At 59.8% G+C, this 10,465-nt stretch overlaps 2 protein-coding genes across 4 annotated transcripts; both read right to left on the bottom strand.

The window, feature by feature from the left end:
• Positions 1-3,351: 3,351 nt before the first annotated feature.
• LOC121661486 (chymotrypsin-C-like) lies at positions 3,352-5,557 on the bottom strand. 2 transcript variants are annotated; one of them, XM_042021739.1, is made up of 8 exons: positions 4,904-5,557; positions 4,696-4,787; positions 4,521-4,618; positions 4,311-4,436; positions 4,050-4,186; positions 3,817-3,962; positions 3,512-3,664; positions 3,352-3,423 (listed from the first exon to the last, which is right to left on the bottom strand). In XM_042021739.1, the coding sequence occupies exons 1-8, from the start codon at positions 5,253-5,255 to the stop codon at positions 3,406-3,408; spliced, it is 1,122 nt and encodes a 373-aa protein (XP_041877673.1). In that variant the 5' UTR covers positions 5,256-5,557; the 3' UTR covers positions 3,352-3,405. The 2 variants fall into 2 exon arrangements, with proteins under 2 accessions (XP_041877673.1, XP_041877672.1); XM_042021738.1 differs by having other exon boundaries at positions 3,352-3,664.
• Positions 5,558-5,646: 89 nt separating this feature from the next.
• LOC121661485 (EF-hand domain-containing protein D2) lies at positions 5,647-10,429 on the bottom strand. 2 transcript variants are annotated; one of them, XM_042021735.1, is made up of 4 exons: positions 10,252-10,429; positions 7,039-7,186; positions 6,766-6,900; positions 5,647-6,627 (listed from the first exon to the last, which is right to left on the bottom strand). In XM_042021735.1, exons 1-4 carry the CDS (start codon positions 10,269-10,271, stop codon positions 6,493-6,495), a joined length of 438 nt encoding a protein of 145 aa, XP_041877669.1. In that variant the 5' UTR covers positions 10,272-10,429; the 3' UTR covers positions 5,647-6,492. The 2 variants fall into 2 exon arrangements, with proteins under 2 accessions (XP_041877669.1, XP_041877670.1); XM_042021736.1 differs by lacking the exon at positions 10,252-10,429 and adding an exon at positions 9,353-9,372.
• Between the last annotated feature and the right edge of the window lie 36 nt (positions 10,430-10,465).

Raw genomic sequence — 10,465 nt, 5'->3', positions numbered from 1 at the left:
TACGCCTCGGAGAAGACGCGGCAGTTCTTACACCTATGGGGTGTAGACCATACCTTTGGTATCCCACATTCTCCTACTGGCCAAGCCATTGTCGAATGCGCTCATGGTACCTTGAAGCGTGTTTTGGACAAACAGAAAAGGGGAATGCATGGAGAAACCCCACAGAGCCGACTAGCAAAAGCTTTGTATACAATTAATCACCTTACAGTACCACAAACTTCAAATAATCCTGTTATTCTGAATCATTTTCTCTCATTGCAGTCTGCAGGCGACAGACAGCTGCCCTGGGCAAAAGTCTGGGTACGGAATTTACTCACTAACCAATGGGAAGGCCCTCATGAGCTTATCGTTTGGGATCGTGGGTATGCTTGCGTTTCCACAGATACTGGAGTATGGTGGCTACCTTCAAAATGCGTTCGCCCTGCCCTACGGCACCAGAGGCAGAACAGGCAACCTCCAAATGATGACCAGAACGCCAACCATCCAAATGACGACCAGAATGTAGATCATCAGCCTAATGACTCTTCTGATGATGACCAGGATGTCAACCATCAGGCAGATGGTCCTTCTACAAGCAGAGACTGGGATGGCCCTTCCACAAGCAGAGACTGAATTTTGAATTTCTTGTTATGGAGTCAGATAGTTAAAGCCTTAAGGACATATTTAGAATTAATAACTGATGTAGATTTCTATTTAGGATTAATAGTAGGGTTGTTATCTTATAAAACAAAAAGGGGGAATTGTAGGTACAAAAATGCTGTTGGTGAGGATCTTCTTGTTATTTTTCTAAGTCCGTGAGAGACTTTTCTCTCTCACAGAAGAGGTAGCAGGGAATGTAAACAACCAAGCCACCTGCAACCTTGGAAAGTCTTGTTTATGGTATAGTAGAAAATATTTTGATAATGGATGTTTTAGGATTTTGGCCAATCACCCCCAAGGGGTGGCTGGTCCTTTGTCCAATTAGACTATGAAGAAAAAAGTCTATAAAAGAGTTTGTAAAATAATTAAATAAATCAATCTTGCTGCACAATTCCTGCCTGCTGGATCTTCTCCTCCTCCTCCTCCTCCCTATAGCTACGGGACACGGTGATATACCGTAGGAACCAGGCCTGCGGTAATAGACTGGCACCGTGTGCCAGGGCCGTGCTTCCCTATGGCTCTGTGCCATCAGCATCAGGATGCTGCTCAGTGTCAGGGGAGTTTGTTCATGTCTCGCAGGTGCCCCGAGCTCTCATTTCCAGGAGTGGGTAAAGACCACTTTTAAGATGTAATTTTTATGTAAGTGATTGTATGAGTACTGATATTTCAACAGGGAAGTAAAAGTGATGAACTTCACAAAGTTTTGCTGTATTCTTTTAAACTTCCCCTTATTCTCCCGTATTGTTAAATACTTAATAATGGACACATCCTATAAAGTGTATATAAGGTGTTACACATTTACCAAAAATAAAGCTTACACTTCCCTAGGTTAACTTGTAGATTTAATGTGTCAGTTATAAAGCGTATGAACAGAATATAACAATAATTGACAATTAACATGTAAGTGTAACAAATACGCATTTAGCTCTATGCAGCCTTAGAGATTAAAAGTCGAGGCTGAAGTCACTTGGTTTGTTCAGATGGAGGAGGCTGTGATCAGACCTCACTGGAGGCTGCAGCTCCTCTCGAGGGGCAGCTCCGATCTCTGCTCTCTGTGACAGGGACAGCACCCGGGGGAGCGGCTGGAGCTGTGTCCAAGGAAAGACTGGATGTTAGAAGAAGGTTCTTCACCCAGAGGGACCACAACTCTCCACCTCCTCCTGGGCAAGGGGACACTGGTTGTTGGGGTGACACCCACTGCAGGGGAGTGCCCATGGCTGGCTGGGTGGGGCAGGGCTGATGCCCCAGCACAGGGGCTTGTGGCACTCTGGGGCCTTGCCCAGGGCTCTTGTGTCCACCAAACCCCCTCTGAGGATGGGACACAATGCACAGGCACACATACAACAGGCTGTGACACCAGGGTTCTGCACTCCCAGCCCCAACAACCCTCCCCATGGGACATGTGTGTACATGCAAGAGGGGACAGGGGCACCCCACATTGCCCAGCTTCCCATGGACAGCCTGGAACTCTCCATCCAAGAGAGCAGATCCTGCTGCCAATCCTATGCCAATGTCCCGAGCACCTGGCCCCATCCTGCTGTGCAGAGCAGCCAGCTCCACACATCATCTGACTGGCAGGCCTTTAATAGCCTTTGGGGTGATCCCTACAGTTCCTTTGCCATAGCACATTTCCTGTCCATCCAAACCATTTCCCTCCCCGCACCCCTCTTCACCTGCTAAACCTTTGGTCAGGCTGATGAGTGCCAGAGGGTCCCTGGAGAGTCCCCATGTGGCTCACACAGTGCCAGGGCTCGTGCTGGCACTCCCAGGCCCGGTGCAGGTGCCAGTGTTGCTCTCTGGGCTGGTGACGGTGCTGCTCAGCACTCCAGTGGCACCACAGCTCCTAAACCAGGCACCGTCCATCACGTCCCCCACCGAGCTTGAGGTGCTGCCGTCCGTTCCTGCTCCTTCTCCTCCTCCTCACTCCGTGAGGATCCCGGCTGGGATGATGGTGTGGTGGATGGTTCTGCTCGGGGGTTCACGGTGCAGCACCCACCCCCACCTCCTGGCCAGCCCCTTCACACCTGCTCCCACCCACACGCTGCCTTCTTCCTGAAAAGCTTCCCTGTCTCCCCCAGGGCAGCCCTGGCTCCTCCTGGGACCCCCACAGCTGGGGGTCCTGTCAGCTGCCCACCGCCCACCTTGTTCCTCCAGCCACCACAGAAGGAGATCCGTGGCATGATGCTCCACTCCTGGGCCACTTCACAGGTCCTGGAGATGGAGCTGGCAGTGCCATACAGATCGCAAGGGCTCAGTCTCCAACGGAGTTCCTGCAGGCACCCCGACCTCTCCCAAACCAGTCAGACTCGAGTTTCAAGTCCTCCAAATCCAACCTGGTTCCCTCAAGACCCCCACTGAAAGTCAGCTGCCCTCATCTAGGCAGTGCCAGTGAGGTTCCCTAAAGCACCCTGGGAGCTATCAAGTATTCTAGATTGTCCCCAAGGGCCAGCTGGGTTCCCTGGAGCTCCCCTGAACAACCTGGATAGACCCCAGCCCCTCTCCCATCAAACCTCGAGCCCCTTGGCTCAGCCACGGCATGAGGACCAGAAGCATCTTGCAGGATGTACCTCCCCAGAGCCCTGCCCAACCCCACTGCACAACAGGGAAACCTTCCCCAGCACACAAGCAGAACGTTGGCATCACCAGACCCAGCCCTGCATGTGCATCCCCAGCCCCACCACATCCCCCCCAAAAAGAACCAGTGAGGCCAGCTCAGCACTTCCGCTTTTATCTTGCTCAACAATTGTATCTCCACGTGCTGCATCCTCAGTTCGCGCTCATTTTCTGCCAACGAGACACGGGGCGGGTCATGATAAGGCCCTCAGTGGGGCGAGAACAGCCCCTGTGTGGGGGCAGAGGAAGGGGCACCCACCTCGTTGATCCAGTCGATGTAGGCGGACACCCGGGTGAAGACCGTCGGCTTCCTGATCATGTTGCAGCTCAGGCCGGAGCCGAAGCTGACGATGCCCTCCACCTCCCAGATGCCATCGTCGCGCGGGCAGTTCAGGGGGCCGCCGGAATCGCTCTGCGTGGAGAGATGCTCTGTACCACTGCTCCTGGGCCAGCACACCCCTCATCCCTCCTGGGCCTCCACCACCACGGCTCCATCCCTCTCCTCCGAGGGCCCACGGTTCCGCACCACTTATACACCCACCACGCCGCAGTGGTGACACTCACGTTGCATCCAGAGACGACGCCGTCACCGCCGGCGCACACCATGGTGGTGCGCACGTTGCTGCCCCACCAGTCCCTCTGGGAGCAGGTCTCGTAGTCCACCACGGGCAGCAGAGCCTGCTGCAGGACGTCAGCCAGGGGCCCGTTGGCTGCAAGGACAGTCACACCTCACACCCTGCACACACACCCCCTTCCTGGGGACCCCCTGGGCACCCTCCTGGGGACCCTCTGCTTACTCCTGATGCTTCCCCAGCCGGTGACGTAGCAGGGGTAGTTGTTGGGCAGGATCTTGCCAGCGTCCGGCAGGCAGGCGGCACGGATGGTGTCACTCTCCTGCACCTCCTCTGCCAGCTTGATCAGGGCAATGTCGTTGCTACAGGGGGACACAGACCATGAGGATGTGGTCCCTGGCCATGAGAACAGGGTCCCTGGCCATGGGGACAGGGGTTTGTGGCCATGCCACCCACGACCCATCCCTGGTGCATCCCGTCCCGTACATGATGAGGAAGGAGTTCCATTTCTCATGGATGATCATCTTCTCCACACCCACGGCCACAGAACCGGGCTCGTCATCCTCACTCAGGTCCTGCTTGCCCAGCACCACACGGTAGGTCATGGAAGAGCTGCCAGGGAGAGAGAGGGCATGAGAGACCCCACAGATATCTTACCTCCATGGCACAGATCCCCCCCAGCACCCCAACACCCACCTGATGCAGTGGGCAGCCGTCAGCACCCACTGAGGGGCAATCAGGGTCCCGCCACAAATGTGGTACCAAGACCCAGAGTCGCTGCGCTGCAGCGAGATCTGCGAGGGCAGAGGCACAGGGTCAGAGCAGGAATGTCCCCCTCCCTGTCCCCATGCCCGTCCCTGTGCCCCCTTACCTGCCATGGCCAGCTGTGGGCTACGGCGTCTTCACCGCCCACCACGCGGGAGCGCAGCTGTGGCGGCACGGCCGGCTGGCCGCATCCGTAGGCTGTGTGGCACCCGGCAAAGGGACATCAGAGGCTGCCTGTGCCCGTGCCCAGGGCCACGGCAGGCCCCACGGTCCTGTCCCCGCTGCCCCGAGCCCTCCCCATCCCCTGCACCCACCGTAGCCCAGCAGCACGACGAGACAGACGGCTCCCAGCATGGTTGTGCTGACCAAAGGTGCTGCGGTGGGGCTGCTCACCCCTCTTATGGTGTCCGGACTGCCAGGGACCTTGGAGTGGCCCCGCCTGCCACTGACATGTGGGGACTGTCCCACGCTGCGGGCACAGGGGCTCCTCAGCTCCTCATTGCCCCATCTTATCGCACTCAGCGTCCCACCTGGGAACGGCCACATCTGCCCGTTGTGTGCTGGCACTATGCTGGGACACGGCGGGGACACCTGGCCCTGCTCTGGAAATGGGCAAGGTCCCTCCTGGCGCAGAGCTGGTGGGCAGCCCCCCACCCACGATGCCATCAGTGAGGTGCTGGGCAGCTCTGCTGCCCCCAACCCTGAGCACCAACTGCCCCAGGACACTGCCCCCCTCACACCACCACACTCCCAGGCACAAGGTCCCCTTATCTCACTCTTGACGTGGCCAAGACCAGCCAAAACCCCACGGGTGCCACAGGGTGGGACAGGCGCAGGTGTCAGCAGCACTGCCGATGGCTTTGGAGAGCCCCCACACTCCGATCAGGTCTCTGCTGCTTCCCACGCCAATGAGCCACGGCTCATCCCTGTTCAGTGCCACCATCTGCGGTGGCAACCGGGTGCCCACGGTCACACCCCACTCCCCAGATTCCTTCCCCCCACCCAAGCCCCCGCCACAGACATGCCCATCCCACAACTGCACCCCAGCAACCAGCACTTAAGAAATATAATATTTATTTGGGATTAAATTAAAAAAAACATAACACACCCCCTATACCGCCACTTGGGGGACACTGTGGGACAGATGTGGGTCTTTACAGCCACCCACAAACACGAGAGCCTCAGTGACCAACGGCAACCACTCGTGGCCACCATGCTCATCCTGCCAGGCTGAACACAACATGAAGAAACATAATACAGCCCCATGAGCCAGCAGCTGCCTTTCTGTACGTCTTTGACTAAAATAAAGAGAGACACAGCTGCTGGGGGGCTCCATGCCAGCGGGGTGGGTGAGTGGGCACCCACCCCCCAGCACCACACACACACACTCACACACAGAGCCCCTCTACCAGCACCTGGTCCTTGCCATGGCTTTTATCACTGGTGTCACACATAGCAATACCAACAGACACCGAGCCAGCATGGCCACCACGACACCCATCACAGCCACCTGGGCAAGCCCCCACCCTGCAAACCTCCCACTGCACTCACAACACACAACAAACCAGGCACAGGTGTCCCAGGGACAGGCATTCTGGACATGGCTCCCCTGGGACTCAGCAGCAGCCACCCCCAGTGCAGCTGCGGGCAGGGAACAGGGTGGGGGGCACGCTGGGGAGGTGGGGGGCATGAACAACACCTACAGACACCACAGCAAGAGGGGAGGGGGGAGCTGGGGCTGAGCAGGCTGTGCCAGCAAGGTGGGTGCTGTGCCGAGCCCACGCCGGGATCCTGCCGGCAGCCCAGGTGGCACATGGCTCGGGCATTGCTCCCAGCGTGGCTGGCACGTGGTACAGGCAGCACTGCCAGCCTGGGCACCGCTGACCAGTCCTGCCTGGCCCCGTCACTGCGTGAAGGTGGACTGCAGCTCCTTGAAGGCCGCCTTCCTCTGCTTCAGCTCCTCTGCCTGCTTCTTCTTCTCCTCCTGCTCTGCCTTGATCTCCTCCTCAAACCTGCTGGCTTCGTTGATGGCTTGTGCCTGAGCATGGAAATATCCAGCTGTGACCTCTGCCAAGCTCTCCTGCCCACCCCAACATCTCCACCTCCTGCCCACCCAGCACCAAACTGCCCTCGTGCATCGCCGTCCTGCAGTGGAACCTCCTGAGCGCTGCCTCACCTTGGCCTCAAAGAAGTTCTTGGCACCTTTCACTCCCTCTGTGGAGACATCGATCTCGGAGAGCCGGGCCAGGGCATGCAGCCCACTGTCCTCCTGCAGCTCACCCGCTGCTGCCTTCCGGAAAATCAGCAGGAACTGCGGGGGGAGATGGTTGCATTGGCTCCCTGAAGACCCTAGAGCCACCACAGCCACTGCCCACCTTCTCACCAGCACCAACAGTGGCTGGGGACATCTCCCTGCCAGCGTGGAGCCTCCTAGCCCCTTACCCCTCACCTCTCGAAAGCTGAGCTTGCTGTCCAGGTCTTCATCCACCTCCTTAATCATGTTCTTCAGTCCCAGGTGTGTCTGTGGAGCCCCCAGCTTCTCCATCATCAGCTTCAGCTCCATCAGGTCAATGAAGCCATCTTTCCCTGCGTCGTACCTGCAGGATGGAGGCACGGTCCTGACACATCACCGTGGGGTGCAGAGCCCACACAGCCCCCACACTGACCCCCAGCAGCAGACCCCTGAGTGCTCTCACACTGGCTGAGAAGCAGAGGGATCAGCAAGGCCTTGGGCACTGATGGTGTCCGGCAGCTTTCCAGACCACAGGGAAGCTGCTGCTGAACCACTAACAACCCCCCGGAGCATTCTCCAGGGTCATACCCGTTTCCGTGTGGCACTTGGCAGGAGAAGCTGCCAGGATGTTGCCAAGCCTGCTGCCAGCTCTCTCTGCCAGGAGCCTGAGCACACGCTCCCCTTGGCTGCGGCACGGGACAACAGGCCATGGGGCTAAGCCCACCAGGCACTGCTCCCCATGTCACCACCTCCTCCTCACTATGACACCTCCAGGTGACCCACCCTCACTGCCCAGAGCCTGTGCCATCCATGCTCCACCCCTGGCCAGGTGCCTGGGCTTGGCTGAGAGCTCTGGGCACAGCTCTGCTCACTGATGCTACCTACGGACCTCTCAGGAATGCCCTTCCTCAGACTCCTGCCTGTGGCTGTGCCACAGTCCCCTCCAGCTTCCCCGCAGCCACTCCGCTGCCTGCTCCCCTGCCCACTGCCAGCGCACCGTGGGCTGTGCCGGCGGTACGCTGGCGTGGCACAGCAGGATCTCCATGGGGAGCCAGCACGGAGCCACGCTTTGTACGGCTCCACACGTTGTAGGTGGGCAGCTACACGCTGCACCCGTTGTGACAGAGGTTTTTTTTTCTATCTTGTCACTGCAGCAGCCACGCAGAGCCCTGGCTCCCCATGCTGCAGGTCTGTGACTCATCTGTACCTTCTGTGCTGCTCTCTGCTCTGTGTCTCCAGCAGCACCTTCCTGATCTGCCAGGGACCCCAAAATGGTCCTGCTCACCCCTGCCTACTGCTGCCATCACCCTCAAAGTGGGGCTGTGGACACGGACCACACATGATTTTTGCCTCCAATACCCCTCTTGGAGCATAGGATCATAGAATCATGGAATGGTTTGGGTTAGAAGAGACTTTAAAGACCATCTTGTTCCACCTCCTGCCATCGGCAGAGACACCTTCCACTATCCCAGGTTACTCCAAGCCCTGTCCAACCTGGTCTGGAACACTTCCAGGGATGAGGCAGCCACAGATTCTCTGTGCACCCTGTGCCAGGGCCTTACCACTCTCACAGGGATGAACTTCCTCCCAGTCTCCAAACTAACCCTGCCCTCTGTCACTTTTGAAGACTTTCCCTCCTGTCCTGTCACTCCATGCCCTTGTCCAAAGTCCTTCTCCATCCTGCATCACACAAACCTTCCCTGCAAGGGGTGAGTTGCCCAGCCTGGCTTTCCCACTTCATCCCATGCAAGCCACCTCCCCAGATGCAGGGCACTTCCTTGCTCTCAATTCTCTCTTCTGTTTTTTTGGGATGCCAGCATCCTGCATCTCCCAAGGGGCACCATCTCCTCTGTGCAGACCCAAAACCCTTCCACGCATCGCTTTATCCTCTACCGCTGGATTGTCACATCCCGAGGACAGTGTGGCAGGGCTCTGCTCCAGAGCATCCTTCCCTTGGGAGACCCCCCGGCTCCCAAACCTCCCCAGCGGCCCGCAGCCCCGGCGCTGCTCCTTTCGCTGCAGCGAGACGCCGCAGCTGTCAGGGCAAACACGTCTGCTCCGCACGCCGCTCCCTCGCCTGCGCGGCGCCGACACCCGCCCCGCCATCTGCGCCCGGAGCACCCACGGCACGGCCACCCATCGCCTCCGGCACCGGGACCTGCCACTGTCCCCCCGCGGACCCCGAGCACGCTGCCCCCGCCGCAGGCTCCCTTCTGCTGCAGTGCCCGGCTCGCAGCAACCTGCGCGCCTGGCTCTCTGCCATGTGCTGGCGGTGGGTGACAGCCCCACAGCAAGGCACGGGGAACAGGGAGGCTCCATGCACCGCCAGGGCTGCTGACAGGGTGTGCCTGCACCCTACGCAGCCCCCCAGCCTCGTGTTTGGCGGTCACTGCCTCCAGCTCCTCGCTTCCTCCACCCCCCGCTCGTGTCCGAGCGAGACCACCCAGGACGCCGACGCGGATCCGCCCCCCGGTGCCAGACGGGATGAGGGGCACTGGCATGTCGCAGCCAAGCCTTCTTTCGCCTGTACCACATCTCCGCGCTTTCCGGAGTCCCACTGTCTCCACGCCTCCCGCACAAAGCAGCCAGCGCGCCGCGGGATCCATGGGGATGCTCCGGGCTGTCCCGTTTGCCCCTGGCTACTCCCGCGCATTCCAGCGTGACCACGCTTGGAGTCACCCCGATTTCTGGCTCCCCCTGGAAATTTCCAGGGCTGGAGGCTCGCTGCCAGCTCCCCCCGTTCCCAGGGGCCGGGGGCCGAGCTCGTGCTCCGAGTCACGCTCCGCCACGCGTGGTGGCACGCAGCGAGGGCAGGGATGCTGAGGACACGCCAGCCTGGCCTCTAAGGCCCCGGGGGCTGCAGGGGTGTGGGATCCCTCGGTGATGCGGCAGAGGGAATGTGGGGGTCCCCGGTCCCCTCTTTCAGCCCCCTGTCTCTGGCCTCAGCACCAGGGTACCCTCTCATGGGGGACAGGAGGTTCTTTCTGCAAGAATTTAGTGGCACACAGGAACGTCTCCTGCAAGGAGCTGGGGGAAGGTGTCCCCGGCACCAATCTTGTGAGGGGTTTTGGGAGGAGAGGGGTGTCCCTGGCATCCCTCCTGAGAGGGGTAGGAGGGGGATCCCTCCTGCAAGGAATTGGAGGTGCCCTGACATCCCTGCTGCACTCAGCTGGGGCGGGGGAGTCTCCGACAAGGAGCCGGAGGATCCATCCTGCAAGAGGCTGGGGTGCATGGGGGTCCCTGTCGCAAGGAATAGGGGGGTCCCGCCCCCAGGCACGGGGCGGCAGGCGCTGAGGCATCTGCCTTGCCAGAAGCCGGGATGCCGGGGCTGCAGGAAGCGGGATGTCGTGGGTGCGGGATGCCCGGGGTCCCCCGTCCGCCCCGGCGCTGCCACCCGGGGACCCCCCTCTCCCTGCGCCCCACACTCACTGTCGGAAGAGCCGTTCCATGTCGCGGAGCTGCCGCCGGGAGAACTCGCGGAACTCCCCAGCGGGGCTGAAGACGCGGCGGCCGCCGCCCCCGGGCGAGCCCTCGCCCACCGCCCGCCCCGCGGGGCTGCCCGGCGCCGGTCCCGGCCGCGGTCCCCGGCCCCGCCGCCCCTCCGGCTCCTCCGACAGTGAGTGTGGGGCGCAGGGAGAGGGGG

Source organism: Corvus kubaryi, unplaced genomic scaffold (assembly GCF_017639235.1).
Source record: "Corvus kubaryi isolate FWS band 111438036 unplaced genomic scaffold, C.kubaryi_AGA036_p1.0 37163, whole genome shotgun sequence".
NCBI classification, from domain to species: domain Eukaryota; kingdom Metazoa; phylum Chordata; class Aves; order Passeriformes; family Corvidae; genus Corvus; species Corvus kubaryi.
Note: the sequence above shows the minus strand (reverse complement) of the source record. Positions and strands in the feature narration are given on the sequence as shown.